This window comes from Chionomys nivalis, chromosome 22, assembly GCF_950005125.1.
Source record: "Chionomys nivalis chromosome 22, mChiNiv1.1, whole genome shotgun sequence".
NCBI lineage: Eukaryota > Metazoa > Chordata > Mammalia > Rodentia > Cricetidae > Chionomys > Chionomys nivalis.
Window position 1 is genome coordinate 9,936,999 of NC_080107.1, and position 20,216 is coordinate 9,957,214.

General features: G+C 46.4%; 1 protein-coding gene across 4 annotated transcripts in view; it reads left to right on the top strand.

The window, feature by feature from the left end:
• The window catches only part of Wipf1 (WAS/WASL interacting protein family member 1), a 98,610-nt gene that overhangs the window by 64,951 nt on the left and 13,443 nt on the right, over positions 1–20,216 (top strand). For 3 of the 4 annotated variants that reach the window (XM_057755501.1, XM_057755502.1, XM_057755503.1), the window contains exons 2-3: positions 18,321–18,409; positions 20,081–20,210. In XM_057755501.1, the coding sequence (XP_057611484.1) occupies positions 18,359–18,409; positions 20,081–20,210 (181 nt within the window). In that variant the 5' untranslated portion in view covers positions 18,321–18,358. Of the gene's footprint in view, positions 1–11,069; positions 11,187–18,320; positions 18,410–20,080; positions 20,211–20,216 lie in introns of those variants that run through there. The other variant, XM_057755504.1, reaches the window with a different exon arrangement.

The window sequence follows — 20,216 nt, forward strand, 5'->3', positions numbered from 1 at the left end:
TAAAATAACAATGTGAACTAAAGGACAGCAATTTGATTTCCTTCTGACACCTCGATGAGGTTCTTCTCCAAGTAAGAGGAATCACAGATGCAGGTGTTGGGAGGACAGGAGCCTTTTAGGATCCTGAAGGGATCAAAGGAACATTTAGTGTTAGCTTAGGAGAGAGGGCAGAGGCCCAGCCTCAGGAGTGCACAAGGGGCATGAACTCTTCCTCCTCACCATTACCTCTGACCTTTCCTTGGAGGGCTAGCAACTGAAGCTTTAGTTCCGTCACATTAGGAAGCAGACTTCTGTGGACTGGTCCGGCAGTATGTCAGCAAGTATGTTTGTCTCAAGTATAAGAACCGCCGAAGTGAGAACTCACACAGCCCGTACCTACACTCAGATAGAAATGACTGACAGAGGCGGGAGTGCCGTGCCCTTCAGGCAGCGATCTGGGGAAGTAGGATTTCTCTGCATAATCTAAGCTGAGCTGCGCAGAACTCTGAATTCATCCAGACATCCCGCCATCAGCTTGGGTGTGAATGCTGGCTCCTTGTAGGTGGAGATTCAGTTTAACCATCCTTGCATCGAAAGCAGTATGGGTCTGTGGTCAATGCTGTGCATTTGTTGGATGCAGACTGTGTGTAGGCCCCCTCACAGTATCGCTCCCTAATGTATGGGATAGTTAGAGACATGAGGGGGGGGGCAGATGAAAACATCATATCACGGGACACGCAGCACTTCTGTGTCTACAAACCGACAACACCGTGTGCTTAGAAAAAGCAGAGGAAGCAAATGCATGGTCAGGACCAGGGGGAAAAGCAGGGTGGCCAGGGCGTCAAGGTTGTAGCAGCTTATCAGGAAAGAGGAAGCTATGGACACTGAGAGACGCTGCGATCTGGCACTGGGTCTTGTGTTCAGAGGGAGAAGTGACGCTGGGTTACTGTCACATTTGGCTTTGGCCATAGCACCCAGACAACATATGTGCCTGACCAGGATATAAGTGACACTCAGAAGCCAAGAGTAGGGCCTGGATTGAGTTGTATTTGTTGTTGCGTTTTATTCTGGTTTGTCTGTTTGCTTGTTTTATTGAGTGGTGATGGAGAGGAGAGAAGGCATTTAAATTTTTTTTTCTTTCTCTATGCTGTTCATCTCTCTTCCTGGAGATAGCCCACATTATATTAGCCATGTGGTTTTTATACCGCTTGGTAGTTTGTTGTCCTCACAGCAGTCAATATTTAAATGTAGCCATGGAGCTCCTTTGTACACAACTGGTCATTCTGTAGGAATGGACCCGAACAGATTAAATGGCCCAAGGCTTGGGTTGGACAGCTTCTGTGGTGCAGGAGAAGGAGTCATTTGGTCGGTCGTGGGGTGAAGGACCCTGCGAAAAACGGTGGAGTCAATCACCCTAGTTGCGTCTTTTCTGACCTTTGCATTCACGCGTGGAAGCAAGAAGCGTTTTCTGGTGTCTTTTTGGTAGCCGGTCGGATACTGACCCCATGGCAGACAAACTGGGAGGATTTTTTTTTCAAGTTTTCCTGATCAGTCATTTGGAGAATTCAGAGCAGCCAGAGGGGAAGGGAGGTTCTTGGAGGGAATCTGGGGTCATCTGGGTAGAACAAGCTCTGTTTGGCAGGCCACCGAGAAAAGCAAAATGTGCTCAGAAGCAAGCAGAGAGAGACACAAGGACCCTGTGACACATGGGGGCAGAGTGTGAAATCTCCCCTCTGCAGTGAACAGCTGTGGTGATTGCCAGCTGCTTCACTTCCACAGCGGTGTGAGGAGAGGCACCAAACCGTTCCACCAGAAACAGCGGCTGTCATGCCGGCCTCGCACGGTGCCCACCCTTACCAGCCGCCCCTCACCATTTTCAGTAGACCAGGCTGGCCTCGAACTCACAGAGATCCACCTGCTTCTTCCTCCCGAGTGCCGGTATTAAAGGCAGGTACCACCACTGCCTATCTCCTCAATCTTGTTTGTTTGTTTGTTTGAAGTTTTCAACACAGGGTTTCTCTGTAGCTTTGGAGCCTGTCCTGGAACTAGCTCTTGTAGACCAGGCTGGCCTCGAATCAATCTTTTTCTAAAAGGACAGATTCTAAAAAAAAAAAAAAAAAAAAAAAAAAAAAAATTAAAAACCCTGCTGTTTATTTGGGAATAGCTATTTATTTGGGAGGATTTCAAGTATGACAGTAAACTGGGTGTGTTCAAAGGGCTTGGGGTAAAGGGGAGCCTTCGAAGGCACAATGCGGATCAACACCAGACATTTTGAGACAATATTCTGGTTACTGTGTTTGATAGCAAGAGTGGCTTCCGTCAAGACTGACAGTTGCCAGGCAAATGTCCTTGGCAGTGGGAGGTACTTTTTCTACAAGGTTGCTGTGACCGCTGTGTGTGCTGCGATTCTGACCAACACGTGTGTGACGACTGTTATCAGGCGACTGTGTTTTCAGACCTTCCTTTATAACATCCCGACTTTATTTGCTTTTATTTTTTATTTTATTTTATTTATCTTTGGCCATTGGGGCTGACACAATGATTCCTCTTTTATTCTGACAACTTTTCCATTTCTTTCGCAATTGGAGCACTGATGGACTATTTTGATTTCTGGGAAGTCAAACCATGAGGACAGCCATATTTGGGTGGATGTTTCTGGACTTCTGGCAGTTCGTCTTCTGGGTTTTCGAGTTTGTGGTGGTGCAGAAGCATCCTGCATTAGTATCACCTGTGCATTGGCTGCTGGTCCCCTGGGTGTGACGCTGCACAGTGGCCTTGGGCCTCTGACATCTGTGGATGGCGAGGGGAAACAGGGACAGATTGAGATGACACACCAGGATGCTTCGTGGGTTGCATGTATTAGATGCACTTACAGCTCTGTCATTAAGTCTGTTTTCTAACTGATACATGAAACAGGAAAGAATACATAGTAGCGATGTGTGAGCATACATAGTAGCGATGTGTTGATATCTCTATGTGCCATGTAATATTTGTCATGTTGAACATGTCTCTCCTCCTAAGCCAGGTGTGGTAACGCACGCCTTTGATCCCAGCACTCAGGAGGCAGAGGCAGGTGGATCTTTGAGTTCAAGGCCAGCCTAATCTACAGAGTGAGTTCCAGGACAGCCAAGGCTACGCAGAGAGACCCTGTCTCAAAAAACAAAAAAACAACAACCACAAAAAAGATACTCCCACCCCTCCCAAAAACTTCTCTCCTCAAACATCATTTCTTTATGGGAAAAATCCCAATGGTTCCTCTACTTTTTGAGACACACAGTATGTAGCTGTTATCTGAAGCCATACATTGTTGCTTTTACATAACTGTAACTTAGTATGTGCCTACAGAATTTTCACCTTCCAGTGAGTTTATGAGGAGGTAACCATGTTGTAAAAAGAAACATCTGTAATTACTTTGCGTTTTCATATAAATTGGAGTTAAGGGCCAGGATCAGATAATTCTAAGCAGTTTTTGGTTTGTTCGTTTGTTTTTTCATCTACATTAGTATCCACTAGACCCTTTGAAGGGGACAGTTCTGAGCCAAATGGGATGGTTTCATACGGTGAGTCCCAGGAAGGCCACTCACTATTGAACCCACAGAGGCCCCCGTTTCCTGTCTTCACAGAGCAGAGTGGGCCTCTCTCGGGCAGCATCACCCCCCACGCCTGGCCCATGTGAAGTCAGAGGGCTCCAGGGGGCATCTTGGGTCACTGAGCTCCTTCTGCAGAGTTTAGACAGCTGATGTCAGGCCCCAAGTACAGAGCTGTAGCTACCCTTGTCCCCGGGGATTCCAGGGATGCTTCTGTGTCCTTATGGCTCTGTCCTCCAAGAGCAGGCATGGAGTAACCCTGGGCTGCAGAGGAGGCTGGAGAAGAACCCAGACAGCCATTGTCTCCACTCTAGAAATAACGGTACAGGCCTTATTTGACCTCCAACCCATCAGCAGGCCACCAGAAGAAATATGTGTTTAGCCATATGTCAGTAGCAGCTCCCAGTGTATTGCAGAAAGTATACATGGCAGGATGTAGAAGGGGACTTTCCAGCAGCTTCCCCCTTGGGCTGTAAGAAAGCACTCTCTGTGTTTTGTATGGGTTTTCCCCTGGAGACATTTGTTCTGGAAGTTGGTGACCCAACTGGAAAATTTTCAGCTTAATGAAATTACTGAAAGCAAGATAGGGCTTTCAAAGGGCACATGCATGGTCTTTCCATATACAAAGAGCATTTTTTTCCTACAAAGAAAGAAGGGTAACAATAGTCTAACCTGGAGCTAGGAGTTCTCCAGTCTCTTTTCGTGTATTTTTCAAATTCTGTGAGATGTGTCAGGTATTGTTCCAAGTAGCCAGAGAGACAGTCCTAGACAAGACAGAGCCTCTGCCCTCAGTGGCAGCCACCACTGCAGAGGGGAAAGCAGATCATGTCCAAATAATGCCTGCTCTGAGTGAAGTGGACAGCCAAGGGAGGGACGTCCTTAGGAGAGAACTCAGCAGGCTCGGAAGAGGGAGCACACAGTGACATGGCGGTGGAGGGGCAGGAGAAGCAGGGCTGGCTGCAGAGGGCTAGAAGGGGAGGGTAACTCCCACCCCACCCCACCCCCACGGCCTCAGATGAGAAGCAGGGGAGCGTGGGTCCACAAGACATAGAGGGGAGGGAAGGGAGCCCCCGCAGCCTCACACACAGAAGGCACTTAGATTTCACTTGCTGAAAATGAAAGGGTCCTAAGGATTTTGAGCCCGTAGATTTCTTTGGTGTTTCCAAACTATAACTGTATACCATAACATCTCTGAGGCTGAGGATTCATCTTCAGTACTGAGATTATTAAGGTTATGACTCCAGGAAGGAAAAGACAAAGATTTTTGATGCTATTGGCTACATGCCCAAGAATGCCCAGCCAATGCCCTGATTTTAAAAAATGCCTCCTAACACGATAAACTCTACTTGGGGATTTATAGCTCTAACCCAGAGTTGGGTCTAAGTGAGCTAAGACTGTCCCAGGAATGATGTGGAGTGAGCGTGTGTTGAGGGTCATTGGCAGAGGACAAGACAGTGAGATGCTGGGCCCTGCCCCTCAGGCCTGCACCTTCTATGTTAGGTAAACGTCTCCTTAGCCTCTCGCCTGCTTCTTCTTGCTTCTTGGGGTGTTTGTTCTCTTGTTTCTTAGCTGACCTGTTAGGATTTTTATATAAATTCTTTTATTGCCACTGTTACTGAAGTCTCAGACCTAGGAGCTTTACTCCCTTCCTAGGAAGAGCTACCTAGATTCTCAACTATTATGGAGAAGAACTCAGTGTGCTGTTTTATCTAAAAGCCAAGAGATCAGCGTGAGACAGGTGAACTAACTTTTCCTTAACTCATCAGGGCAGGTTGCTAATCAATAGAGCAACCCCCTCCCCTACACACACACACACACGCACACACACACACACACGCAGGCACACAAGCACGCACCACAGCCTCTAGTGGGTGAAGAAGGGAATGAGCCACAGGTTTTTTCCTTTTCGTTTGCTTGTTTTTCTTCGCTTTATGGAAACATTTCAAATACTGGAGAGTAGACAGACAGTGGCGGTCACAAAGCTATGGCGCAATCCTCTCTCCTTTTTAAGATCCATCATCTCAGGACCACTTCGGTCTCATTTGAACCCAGATCCACTTAACCTCGTTCCCTTTTACTTTGACACTAATCCAGACAAATAATGTGCTTCAGTGCAGCCAGCCCCAGCCCCACGTCATGGAAGACCTCTCACTGAATCTCCTCGATTCAGAAGTAGTTCATCTCTGAGCCTGTCACTGCACTAGGGACCTCCGGAGCAGCAGTGAAGCAAGCTGGTGGTTACCCTTGGAGTCAGGGTAGAGTTAGCCCGACAGGAGCGGTAATCTCTCTCCAAGTCTGAACTCCTTACTCTAGATATAAAGGGAGAGAGGATGCTGAATAGTGCGAGAGTAACGGGCAGGGCCTGGAGAGACCCTGTTAAGAGCACTGGCTGTCCTTCCAGAGGACCTGGGTTCAGTTCCTAGCACCCACATGGCAGCTCACAACTGTCTGTAACTCCAGTTCGAGGGAATCTGACACCCTCATATAGATATACATGAAGGCAAAACACTAATGCACATTAAAAAAAAAAAGAGTAACAAATGGAAAGTTTACCCCAGACACAGTTTCAAAAAGACCCCCCCCACACACACACAAGAGACAGCCCGGTTCTAAAGCTGCCAGATCCAAACTCCTCATAGGATAATCAGCTTCTTGAATCCCAACACAAAGGTGAAAGCAGCTGTCCCCTTTCTCGGAGAAGTAACTGACTTTGCAAAGACAGCAAGGAATCAATTTCTAGTACATTCCAGATGTACATTCCAGACTTGATACAGTTTTGCCTCTGCCACTGCTTTATGGGAGTCAGATTAGTAGGAGCATTGGGGTTTTCTACCTTGCAGGGTTCCAGATTTGATTCTCAGCCACCGGGCTGCGGATCACAAGCAAAAGGCAGGGGCTTTGTTCACAAAGCTCTGGTTTCCTCTGTCTACTAGTTACCAGGGCTTCTCTTTTCTGTCTCATCCTATAGGATATCCCAACATTCTAAGTACTTTCTGTTAATCGTGTGCCATGATTGAACAAGTCAATCATGGATTAATAGGGGACATCATAGCTAGCATACACTCCAAAGATTACCACCTTCTATCCTGGGAGAGCCAGTACCAGCCTTTCCCCAACCTTAGAACATCTAATTGCAAATATAAGGGTCACATTCAGAACTCACAGCTAGTACCAGTCACTTACAATGCCTGCCCTGGGTTACTTAAAGTAAAATGTAAACAAACCTGGCTAAATGGGCCCATGTGCAAGCACAGCTCACCCCTCAGAGAAGGGCATCGTACTTGCTTTTTGCCACCCCAATTCCCTGTTGCGTTTAGCTTCATACCCAGTGTGTCCAAAGGACAGATGCAGTAGGTCATACCCCTACACCCTCACAGGTGACCCTCACAGGTGACCCTCACAGGTCACGCCCAGTCTCCTCCTGTCTCCTTGGGCAGATTACATAGTGGGCCATCAGCAAAAAGAAATCTGTCCAGCTAAGTGTGTGCAGAGTCTGGGCCGCTGGGCACCGCTGTGCTGTCCATGCTGGTGCTATCGGAATAGGCAGTGGGGTAAGAATTGCCTCTGGACCGAGAGGGGAGGAGGAGGAGGCTCCACAGAGCCAAACAAAAGGCAAGGGATGTAGGGGGACCCGTAACCCCCAGGCTGCTAAGGCACAGCAGGCAAAGGGCTGTCTAGCAAGCCCTTGTTTCAAAAATAAAACAAAGAGGTTTGACTACATTTCCACAACACAGTGAAAATTGCAAGTTTTTCCTCAAGTTGCTTTAGGTCAGTTCATATCTACAGGGCATGGAATACTCAGTATATAGCTTTGAATTTTTTTTCTCAGATCAGTCCCGAGTGATTAGCCCTTCATCTAACTCTGCTGATAACTATTCGGGCAAAGGACTACCCCTTATTTCTGTTCCTTTAAATTGGGAGACTTTCATATTTAACATTTTGGGGAGAGCAGTATTAGGTATTGAACCCCGGGTCCTTTTGCAGGTCAGACCAATCTCCTCTGACTAAGCTGCATCCCCTAAGTGGATTCCTCTTCAATAGATGCACACGTATAGCCAGGCAGTGTTTCTGGTATGTGCGAGGTCATTCTAGCGTGGAGGGAGGCACTTGGGATTGAGGGGATGCAGGATTCGAAACAGCCTCGCACTGACAGGGTGCACACACTACCCTTGGGGGTAGTCTTGGAAACACAACATGACAGACCCGAGTTATTAAAAACGGAATGTTTTATGCCTGTCACTGTGGCAGTGGCTTCATAGATCTTGATTCGGGGTGACACGGGGTTGGTGGTTATAACTCTTTACTGCTTTTCTGAGATTGGCTAGACCTTCGCTGTTGTTCTTTAGTTTTCTGTCTGGCGTTGGCTTTTCGTTTCCGTAAATGAATATCGAGAGTCCATTAACATGGACGGTTCTGTGGAAAACAACCCCTTCACAGTGTTCCCCAACAAAGCTGAGAGCTCATCTTAGGTGCTTGTTATTTATTGTTTCAGGAGGAACCGCGGCTACTAAGTTCTGTTTTAGTTTGCTTTCTGCTGTCGTGATAAAAACACCGGCCAAAAATAGCTTGCGGGGAGAGGGTTTAGTTCAACTTACGGGTTATAGTGAGTTCATCATTAAGGGAAGCCATGGCAGGAGCTCAAACAGGAACCTGGAGGCAGGAACTGAAGCAGAGATCATGGAGGAATACTGGTTACTGGCTGGCTCAGCCTGCTTTCTTATACAGCTGAGGCCTGCCTGCTCAGGGATGATACTGCCTGCAGGCAGTTGAGTGAGCTCTGCTACCTTGTGTTGCAGTTATGAAAATTCTGAAAGGTGTGGCCACAGGCCGTTCTCATCAAGGCGGTTCTTCAGTGGAGCTTCCCTCTTCCCAGGAGACTCTGGGTTTTGTCAAGTTGACAGCTGAAGCTATCTGTGGCACGTAAAAGAACGTGGTGTCATGGTGGAATTAACAAGATACTCGAATCCCCTATTTATTGAGCACCTGCCAGGCCCTGGAAACTGTGTTAGATGCTGAGGGGAGAGCAGAAAACAAGACAAACAGGCTTTCACTGGAGCTTGAGTTGTGGTGAGGAGAGTTACACAAATACAATATCAAGTAATGACGTACACTCTGCAAAGAAAAGGAGCAAGCTGGGTGGTGGCGGTGGTGCAAGTGGATCTCTGTAAGTTCGAGGCCAGCCTGGTTTACAAAGTGAGTTCCAGGTCAGCTAGAGTTATTACACAGAGAAACCCTCTTCTGGAGACAGAGAGAGAAAGCATGCAAGAGCACACAGAGATGGGACCTGGGCATTTTTACTGACATCTAAACAATGAAAAGGACCCAGGAGAGGAAGGCCCATGTGAGAAGACTCTGGAGTATAAAGCCCCAAGATGCAAATGAACCTGGTACAGTTAAGGAACAGAAAGGGCTGGGGGGAGTGGTGGTAAATTAGCAAGAGGGTTTGAGCCAGGCTGTGAGCACACCTGAAATTCCAGCACCGTGTGGGTTGAGGGCAGAGGCAAGATTACAGCAAATTCAGAGCCAGGCTGACAACAACAGCTAGGAAAGGCAGATCTTGTGGACCTTGGTGGTCTGGCCTACAGCAAGGTGTCTGGAGTTCGTGCATGAATGAGAAGCTGTTGGGGGCGGGGTTAAGCAGAGGAGTATTTTCTGGTTCACATCCTGTCTTACATAATACACACCTCAAGTATAGCCAGCGTAGACTGCATTTACAGATCCCGTTAAAGACGAAATAGACCCAAATGCTATCTATGTACCTCTTCCCTGGAGTTCTTGGGAGCTCCCGCCTTCTAAGTGCTGCCTTCTGATTACGCTTTCACTAATGAGCAGACTAACCATGACAAGTGTGCATGCCGAATAGACTCTCTCTCTCCCCCTGCCCCGTGTGTGTGTGTGTGTGTGTGTGTGTGTGTGTGTTGGGGTACCGATATAGTGAACTTTCAAAATAACTCCGTAACTACGTGGACAAATCCTCTCGCCACCCATGTTCTTGTTTTAGACCCAGCTATAGTTAGACTTCCTCAAAGATTTCACTCAAGCATTTAAGCTTTGAGTTGATGGCGTTTTCTGTTGCCCCAAAGGTTTTCAGATGAGGTGGATGCTGGCTGCAAGCCTCTGCCTCTTTCTGGCCTCATGCCTAATATCCCTGTTTGAACAGCACTTGCTTTAGGCGAGAAAGAGGTCCTGCATACCTTCAGACAGCTCCAGGCTAAGTAAAGGGACCTTAGTCATTGACTCTTCGATGTCCACTTCGAGGAATTGTGCCCATGGCCTAACATCGTGGGCTGCTTATTTGATTCAGCTCAGATCTCAGGGAATCTGAATTTACTGCCTTTCAGACTTAGAGCTCACCTGCCCAGCACTCCTCAAAATATGGGGGTTTCTGGTGTTGAGGTGGAGCTATCCTAAGCCCCGGAGGAAATTTAACATTCCTGGTCCCACTGCATCCTACAGGCCTCTCTTCCCACGAGACTCCACCGAAACCGCCCCTGTGATTTTTGGCTTTTTATCAGACCCCCACCAGGGGATGTCAGGTCACTTGTGGTCTTTGGGCACACCTGAATCAGGACCCCACATGCAGGGTTCACAATGACATTTCTGAAACATGCCACTGTTTTTCATCCTTCTGACTGAAGCCGCTTTCTCAGTCGTGTGTGCTGCAGAAACGAATAGGAGCTGCTCAGATGTGCCAAGAGAAATGTCTGAATATTTTATGCTATTCAGCATACCACCCAATGGCTGTGAATATCAAGCTGTCCCCCCTGGCCACCCACCTCAGAAGAAATCTAAATCCCTCATCTGCTCCCAGTTTCTGGGCCCTTTTGTCAGATATCTTCCTGAAGAGTTGATTGTTGCTCTGTGAGTATGGAGACGGGAAACAGAGCTTTGGGGGCCAGGAAACTGTAGGTCAGCAGCTTGCCCGGCCTGTCTTTTATCCCGACTTAGACCCTAGTGGCTTTTCCAAGCTTGCTTGCTGTGATGCACCCAACCTGCACGCCCTCACCTGCAGCCTGGCTTTCTCCCCACACACTTGAACGTTCCGCAAATGAGGAAGGCTCACTTAGACTAATTCCCAGTCGAGGGCTTTTATTTCTTGAGTGACTCTTCTCAATATTGCTAGATGAAATAGTCAGAATTGAGAGTTGTGCTTTCAAATCGAATTCTTTTGAAGGAATCTCAAGTTCCAGGAGCAATTATTTTTGTAGTGGTTGTCATCGAGGGAGGAAAAAGCTGTTAACTGGGAGAGGGGTACAGAGACCCACTTACCGCATCAAGTGCTTGCATTCTATCCTGGAGAAAGAAGAAACTTTTTAATTTGGGTTTTTTTTTTCTTTGCCTCTTAAGTAAAAGCAGTTTAGTTTCTTTTTCTATAGCAAAGGAGGAAGGAACAAACGAGAAATTAATCAGGCAGGAAGTGAATACCACAGAAGCCTGCCTGCCTGACTTAGTGTGTCACCCTGAGCAGGAGGCCAGAGCTTGTCCAAAATGGCTGCCCAGCAACAACCCCTCACTTGTGTTAGAAGATGATGCCACTGTGAGGAACAGCTTTCTGTTCTGGCTCATGTCTTGCTTGCTCTCTATCTGCCTGAGTCCCTGGTCATGCCTTCCTTTTTAACGGTAAGAAAAAAAACTTGTGTTCAAACTAAATTTCTTTCCTTCTCAGCAAAGGGAAGAACTAAACGGTGTTTAATGGGCCATAGTATGTCGAGATAAAGAAGTTTAATTGTTCTGTAGAAAACCGTGTGATTTATTCCTGCCACCTGCTGTGGCGACTGTAAGTGCCTTGTAACTTGTTCTGAGCCAAGGTAGAGGTGAGATTCTCTGTAGACTTTTTCCTGACCATTGGACAAATTTGGGTCCTCATTAGATTCTTTCCTATTTTCCCCTGAAATGGGGGCTTGCGTCAGCTAACATGCCTCTGCCGTGTGCAGTCCTGTCAGGCCCATAGAGTGGCCGCTGAGTCTTCAGTTCCACCGGCCAGAGGGTGTTCCAAAGCATAAGTAGTCCCTGTCAGTTTTCAAAGCGAGGCACCAAGCTCCGCTTGCTGAGGCTGATGCTGTGGGGCTGCCGCAGGTGTGTGGTGGTCCAGGCTCAGGCAGCTGGTTAGGAAGAGTTTACTTGGTCTTTTAGAGTAATTCAATCCACACCAGAACAGATTTCAGTACCATTTGTCATAATTACTTTTAATATGGTTAATATTAAATTATGTCCCGCTGTAGAATGTAACTGTGAATGTCAAAGCTGTGCACACAGAGACCCATGGCGCAGGGGTAAGGCAATGTTTTCCATCAAGACGAATTCTCCAGGCTGTGTTTGGAAAAGCAATTTATGTTCCTGTTTCCCTCGCGGAAATAGAGACTGACACTTTTAAAACTAAGGAGGGCGTATACAGCTTTAGTCAATGGGCGCAGTGTTTTCGCTAGTTTAATGTGTAGTTGTTGTACAGAGATGCAGAGGTAAATGAATTCTAGTTCAGAAAGGGGAGGACTACACGCATAGTGACTGGTAGAGTGGGGGCTGGGGTGGGGGGAAGGAGGAGCTAGAGAAGGTTTATGGCCTTGGTTCACAAGTGTGGGTCTTACCCTGTCTTGGGGCCTCTCGGTGTTCCCTTAGCCTCCTGGCATTTTGTTGATTCTGATCTAGTCAGACTCTTTTTTTTATAGGTCTAAAGAGATTAAGTGATTTGTCTGAAACCACAGGCAGCTTTTCTGGTACTTTTTTGCAAAGTTTGTCTGTGGGTGTTCGTGCGCAGCTCTCCAGTGCCTCCGTTTAAATTGGGAGGGGAACACAACTGTGGAAGAACTGTGGAGAAGCCTGTTCCCTGGGGCCAGCAGCAGTTTCCCTCCAGAGAGGAAGTCAGATGCTAGCTCTGGCCTGTAATCTGGAACTCCCCCTCCCAGACCCAGGCAAGCTACTAGGGTCCAGACATCATTTGTGTTAGAAGTTTCTTTAAACTTCTGTTGGAAGGGTAAAGTTTCTCTTTAAATTCAGATACATTTATCCCTTAAGGGTTGGCTCTGGTTTTTTTTTTTCTTAATCAGGTTTTTTTTATGCACGTGTCTCGTATTGGAAATAGTTTACTTTGGACTGCCATAAATATGTCTGTACTTTCTGACCTTAAGTTTTAGAAAGTAAAACTGAAACAAAAACTAGAATAAGAAATGCCAGCCGGGCGGTGGTGGCGCACGCCTTTAATCCCAGCACTCGGGAGGCAGAGGCAGGCGGATCTCTGGGAGTTTGAAGCCAGCCTGGTCTACAAGAGCTAGTTCCAGGACAGGCACCAAAAGCTACAGAGAAACCCTGTCTCGAAAAACCAAAAGAAAAAGAAAAAAGAAATACCTCAATAAGGATATTTTTCTAGGAAATATAAAATATGCTTTGTTTTGATTTGTTTTATTTATTTGTGTGTGTGTGTTCCTGTGTGTGCTCATGGGTGTTTTTGTGAGTTTATGTGCATTGTGTGAGTGCAGATGTCTGCTGAGGGAAGAGAGTGTAAGATCCCCTAGAACTGGGGTTACAAGCAGCTGTGATATGGGTGCTGGGAACCGAACTCAGGTCCCGTGGAAGAGCAGAAAGACCTCTTATCCACTGAGCCCCCTCTCCAGCCCCCTAAGATGGCTTTATGCACGTGTCTCTTTATGTCATTTCTGATCCAGTGGTGGTGTGGGTGTGCCTGTGGGTGTGCACACGGGCGTGCACATGGGTGTGCACAGCAGGCCAAGGTTTTACACTCACTCTTCACTTAGTGTGTGATTTGTCCTTTACTTTTTCTTTTTTAAAAAAATTATTTTCTAACTCTAACAAATGGCTAATGCTTATTAAGCCCTGCCTCATTTAACTCATAACTAACCCTAGTTACGTAGATACCATTCTGTCCGCCCACAGTGGAAACTGGACTTAGGCAGGCCACCTAACTACTGAGTGTAGAGAACATTTTCTGAATTCCAAGAGCATTTTCACCTGCACAGCTGGGAGCTCTCATGATAAGTTGTACAGTTGGTTTCCAGGTCTTTCTCTAGTCCTGAGAATCAGGGGTACAACATGTTTTGTTTTAATTATCATAGAAACATTAAATACACTTTGAATGATTAATCACAAGTAAAATATTTTTCTTTCTAAGTGTTTTGACCTTTTTAGAGATAAATCTGGTGACATTTCAGCCATATTGCAAGGCTATACTTGAGATGATGAAATAAATGCATTGGGTATGTTGACCTGAGTGGTGTGTGTGTGCCATGTGAGTGTGCGTGTGTGTGTGCGTGTGTGTGTCACACACTGCAGATTGAAGGCAGAGATTAATCCTCTTGGGAATACTAAATATGAGGCTGAGGATTTAGGGAAACTTCAGCTTTGAGATTTGAGTCCCTAAAGAAGGGACTAGTAAAGGGTGGGAGATAGTAGGAAAGAAATTGGTCTCACTTATACTCATAAAGTAAAGGATCTCTGGCCCTTAAGCTAAGTCAGAGATAGCTGAGTCACCCAGCTAACCTTCGTGGTCTTCCTTCTAGTAGGGCCTGGGATGCTATAGTTTCTGTTCATTTTTGATGAAGATAGTGGATTAAGATGTACTCTTCTTGGTGCCTCTGTTTCTCCTGTGGTCACTATTGAACTGACCATGTTGGTCTCCACGTTGCGCTGGAGAGTGATTTGAGGCCACATGCCGGCAGGCACCCTTCTATCACTCTCCGCCTCAGCCCTAACCACCTCTTTATCTAGACCTCTCACTGAAGTGTCTGGGTTAGCCTTGAGCTTCTGGGTGCCCTAGGCACAACCTGCTACCGCTACCGTGAGAAAGAAAACAGCCCTGGAAGTCACTGAAGCTGTTGTTTCAAATGAGCAACTGAGCAAAGAACAAGTGCATTTGGGGACATGGAGGATTCTTGGCGCAGCCTGTGTGGGTTCCACACTGGACACGACTGGGGGCAAACCACCACTGACTGGACACTGAGGGTTTGATTGTTTGCCCTCTGTGTTCTGCTTGTCTTTCATGTTTGGACTTCCTCCTTGCCCTGAGCAGGGACCTGAGCAGGGGAGCTGAAGTAACTAACAGTAAAAGCAACAAGGCTTTCCCCACGGGTCTCCAAAATGGCCATAGAGGATGCCTGGAGGGGTGGGGGTGAGAGCAGATGTTGCCTAGCAACTGGTGTCATAAAATAGAAACTACAGGCAACCGCACCTGTGAAAAGATTGTGTTAAAGAAACAGGATGGCTGTGGTTTGCTGTGAGCATCAGTTTTCCCGGAAGTTGAAGAGCAAAGCCCAATTCAACTTAATTAGTTTAATGGTTTTCAGTCTTAAAGACATCCAACTTGGTTTGCATTGCAGTGTCTAAAGAATAAAATCAAGAAGGATTTTTCCAGTAGGAATATCAAAACTCCAAGCTTTTGAAAAAAATGTATGATTTTTAGTAGCAATTTCATATTACTAAATAAGTTTATGTGCCGTTGAGTAGATCCTTAGCTTCTGGGACGAATGCTCTTGCATTTTATTCATTTTTATGGTTGTAATAACAATGTGAATGTAAGAACTTTGACTTATTTAAACATTATTCAGTTATATGTATTCTAAAACTTCTTCTGTCAATATCTTGTTCAAATGTGTGTGAGGGGAGAGAGAAAGAGAGGGAGAAACACATTTCCCCAGCCTGAGAGAGGTGTGGATAGGTGCCCAAGCATACATACATACATACATACATACATGCATGCATGCATACATACATGCATGCATGCATACATACATACATACATACATACATACATACATACATACATTTATAAGCTAGGAGAATGTACATCAAAATAAGAACAGTTTCTGGGGATTCTTTACCCCAACTCCCTTTTAATCTAAAAGTTAATTATCACTGAATGCTTTCTTTTCTGAGGACAAATAACTCTTGGTGTATCTGTGTTGTCTGTTATTTTCCACGTTCAGGGGGAGAAAATAACAAAACGAAGTTGGAAGGGAGCCAGGAGTACGCAAGCAATCATGAAAATAAATTAAGGGTGCTATATATAGACTGTTGTTGGACTTGAATAGAAATTATGGAAAGAATATAAAAATACCGAGGGCAAGAGAACAGTTGGCCCTTCGGGTCTGTTGCGTGGTTTCTGCGTTACCCTCCCCCATCCTCCCACACAGGGCACACAAAGCACCCAACTCTTTGAGCCCTTTCGCGGAGAAAGGCTACTTTTCCTTTATTCCGTTTTGTGTAGCATAGTGTTTAAGGGCCACTTCTGGCAATGTTTACAGAGCAAGGTGCTCTGAGTTTTCAAACAGCCCACAGCGGTTTAAACAAAAGCAAAAACAAAGAAAAAACGAAAACATAACTGGATCAAGCCACTTCCGGTCTGCTCAAATGGAACCCCGCCCCCACCCCCAGGCTTAGAAAGCCCCTTCTGAGGTGTACCCGGTGGGTTCATTGGAAATCTTCCCTTCGGATTATTCAGTGATATGGGTATCATAGAGTCAACTACAAATTGAATTCTGAATTAGTTTTAGATGAAGAAGCAGCTTATTTAAATGACTAGCAAATTCTCTCAGCCCCCAAAATTGGTCATCTCATGTTCAGGGATAATTCTGTCTTCCTAGCCTATTGAAGAAGGTGCCAGCTTCCTGGGGCAAATAGTGGTTGAGCCTCTCTAGAACAGGGAGTGGGCTAGCGATTCTTCATAACCAGCCCTGCATTTGGGTCCCAGCTGTGAGATACCCAGGTGCTCTAGGATCAGGGTGTGACATCTAATGCAGTATTGAGCCATTGCATTGTGCTTTTAAAATATTCCCTTTGTTTTGGTCACCCAAGTTCCCAAGCTCCTGATTCCATCTGTGGACCCCGTGGGTGTGAGGATCCAGGCAGGAATGTCTAGTCTGTTAGGGTCTGCGCCCTGGTTCCAGGATCCTTCAGGAAGGCCCGCTCTGACTGATGTAGGCTCTCACTTATGTAGGCTCTGACTGATGTAGGCTACACTGGAGAGCCCTAGTTTTCAAGGTTTTGGAGTTTTAATTACCCCAGGAAGTCCCAGGCAGCCATAAAAACAAGTCCCAGCAGTTAACAGCTTGCAAGCCCCTCTGAGAGGCGCAACCTTCGAAGCCTCATAGAACAGTAGATGTACTGTAAACCATTCCAAACCAGTGCTTACGCAATCCCTGCTCCTTCCCTGCATGTATTTAGTGAGAACTTTACTTTATATGATTGGTGGAGTCCTTAGTCTAGTAAGAAGACAGCCAAGGTGTGGGCCTGGCATTGAGCCTAGCGTGGGGAGACTCAAAATTGGTATTCCTTGATCCACGTGGTGAGTGATGTACCAAGACTGGCGTCTGGGTTTCCTGGGATTTTAAAATCGCTTCCCCTAAGGCTCAGCCTGGAAGGGTCCAGACTGTGTTTAGAAGCTACTCAGCTCAAGGGCAAGGGTGAGCGCTGGGTGAGGGCGGGGATGGTTCATCTGAAGTGGCAGAGATGTCCCTAGTCTAGGACATCTTCGAAGAATTCCAGCCTAGGTAACAAGCACGCTTCACCAATAAACTGCTTAAAACGGCAGGGAGCAGGGCGGTGTAGCCCAATGGGAGAGCAGAGACTAGAGGGAGGTGATTCTAATGAACAAACTTGGGGATTTTCGGTGAGAGACTCAGTTTTTCTAGTTCTTGGAATTCCTGGTTATAAGATGAGTGCAGCTGAGCTAGCTTGCAGTGTTGTTGAAGGTTAGTAACCGAGTAAATAACCCGGAAAATACACTCGCCGCCCCGCCCCCAGGGTCTTAGGGTAGCGGGGGCGGGGCTTGCTGTGTAGACCAGACTCACTGTGTAGGTTCTGATCAGCCGTGGTTCTCCTGCTTCTGCCGCCTAAGTACTTGGATTGCAGTGGTGCCCCACCACGCTGGGCTGAATTCCATTCCATAGTTAGCTCCCTTTGAAAGGAACGAGTCCCAGATGTCTTCGCTCCTTTTTCGAAGCAGGTGTGAGGAATCTCGCAACACTGTTCACAGGAAGCAAGCTGTCCCGCAGTATTTCAATGGAGGGCTTGTTTCAAGGCGTAAATTTTCCACATCAACTTTTTAGTGGTTGAGAGCTAAATTAATATTTAAACTCTAAGAAATTGTTTTCTACTGTTGGGAGAGGTTATTGAGAATAAAAGCAAATAGTTCCTGTGTTTAGAATTTGGGCATTAGAACTCAGGTGGCTAGTGTCCCAGGATGCTTACTGGCTTAAAGCTCAAACTGTGTAATAAAGATTCTTAAATTTTAATGCAGGCTGACCTCACACTCACAGAGATCCACCTGCCTCTGCCTCCCAAGTGCTGGGATTAAAAGTGTGCCACCATCACCCGGCAGCAGTCTAGGGATCTTACTAAAATGTTGGACCTGAGTCAAGGGGAGCTGAAAGGTAGAGAGCAGAATACATTTTATGCAAATGAGTGAGGAAGGGTAGGTACTTCTTGAAATGTCTTTGACCAGACTGGGATTCATTTCCAGTAGATTCCAGAAAAATCTTCCTGCTTCTGCAGGCACAGGCTCACGGCCACCTCCCTGTACCACTGTGGAGGGCAGAATTGAGCAGTGTTGGTACTGGGTATGACTGTAGGTTGCCCGGCATCCCCTCCCACCAGAGCCCCTCCTAAACAGTCCTACCTGAGCAATGAGGGAAGGGTCCGTCCCATCCCCTTCTAAAAGGTGGCCTGTGTCACTGCCGTAGAAGAGTAGGGAGGTTTGGACAGACATTATCGGATGATCTAATACACCGGTGTGTTTTGTTTTCACAGATTTATCCATAAGACTGCTGAAACTTTAACTGTCCAAGATGCCTGTCCCTCCCCCGCCAGCCCCACCACCACCTCCAACATTTGCTCTTGTAAGTCTTTTTCTCTGCTCACTTTCTCTTAGGGGGAAAAAGCTTCTTAGAAAAGGTCTTGCTGCATAGTCCAAGCTGGTCTGCAGCTCCTGTCTTCACCTCCCAAGACCTGGGGTCATTTATGGAGGGTGCCGACACAGTGGCTTTCCCCCTTCGCTCTGTGCATAAAGATGACCAAACAAAGTCAAACCCTCACATGGAGTTGTGTCCTAAGTGCACTGGCATTCTGGCATAGGCCTGCTATAGAAGGTTTTGCCAGGGCCCCGTCTTTTGTGAAGTCAGAACCTAGTTGAGACCTCTCGAAGCCAGACAACACAAAGGGTGTGTTTGATCGAGGTCTCCTGGGATGCAGGCTGGGAGCCTGGAGTGTGAATTGTTAGGTTTCCTCTACCAGGTCCATCAAGGCAAATGTGATGGTTTAGAATAAGGCTTTTCAGGGCGCTCTGAAGCAGTACGCAGTGATCCTCCATCGAAATGAGCTCGATGCCTCGCTAGTCACTCCTGGGTGGGCTGATCCTCAGTGGTCTCTCTGCGATGTGCCCTATGTCTTCCAGGCTCACCCCTTTCTTCACACTCTGTTCTGGACAGGTGTTATCCCTACCACCACCACCTTTCCCACACCCTCATACCCACTAAACCCGGCCTTGCGTCTAGATGATTACTTCCCCAAGGAATGTCATCCCTGGACTCTTGGCCCTTTGATGAGCCTGTCGAGGCATTCAGTACGTCCTCTTTCAGAAAGACTCCAGGATACACTTCATCCCAAAGCCCCCTCCTCCATGTGAGCCTTTGCTGCTTGGGAGTCACACACTGATGGCCGATCCCTTTATTTTTTGTATGGGGAGGGAATCTAAGCTTTGGGGGAAAAAAAGTCCCTTGCCCCAGGTTCCCATGGGACACATTTATATAATTATTCTGAGACTCCAGCCCACTAACAATTGGTCCCCCAGCTTTCTGAGAGAGTCGCTTAGGGCACAAGGACAGAAATTGTGTTTAAGCATTTAGAAATATTAATAGAAATTTGATGGGCGTTCAGTTTATTCTAAGGTAGGATTTGTGTATCTTTTTAACCAGTTTGTTTTTATCATAATTTATTTTTCTTTTTATAAGGATGTCAGCTCATGAACTTTTAAGCAGCCCTTGTGTGGATTACTTAGAAAACACTCTTAGCTGGCTAATATGGCAGGATTAGTTTATCCGTATTTCTCCCAAAATGTGAGTTGCCTAACATTATTAATTGGCACATGGGTTAAGTTTTAGAATTTTAATGCTGATACATTTATTTTAATATGTGCTCTAAAAATTTATGATTGGCACATCAAAGCCAGGGGCTAATTTAAAAGCCAGTGATTTAATTTAAAAGAAAGTGTTCATTAAAAAACAGTACAGAAAATAATATAGTGAATGAATTTGATGAAAATATTAAATAAATAGCACAGTTTGCATGAGGAGAATTTAAAAATCATGAATGTTGGACCTAAAGGATTAAAGTTCAAAGCTAGGTGTGGGTGGCTCACCTGTCATCTGAACTCCAGAGACTGAGGCAGGAGATTGAATAGACGCCAGCCAGGGATACAAACACAACTCAAACAAGATCCAGGAGAAAGGAAGAGGTGGATTGGTGGCCATCAAGGGATCCTGACAGATGCATCTCTGTGGTTTACCTTTCAGGCCAATACCGAGAAACCCACCTTGAATAAGTCAGAGCAGGCTGGGAGGAATGCTCTTCTCTCTGACATCAGCAAAGGGAAGAAACTCAAGAAGACAGTCACCAATGACAGAAGCGCGCCCATATTGGACAGTAAGT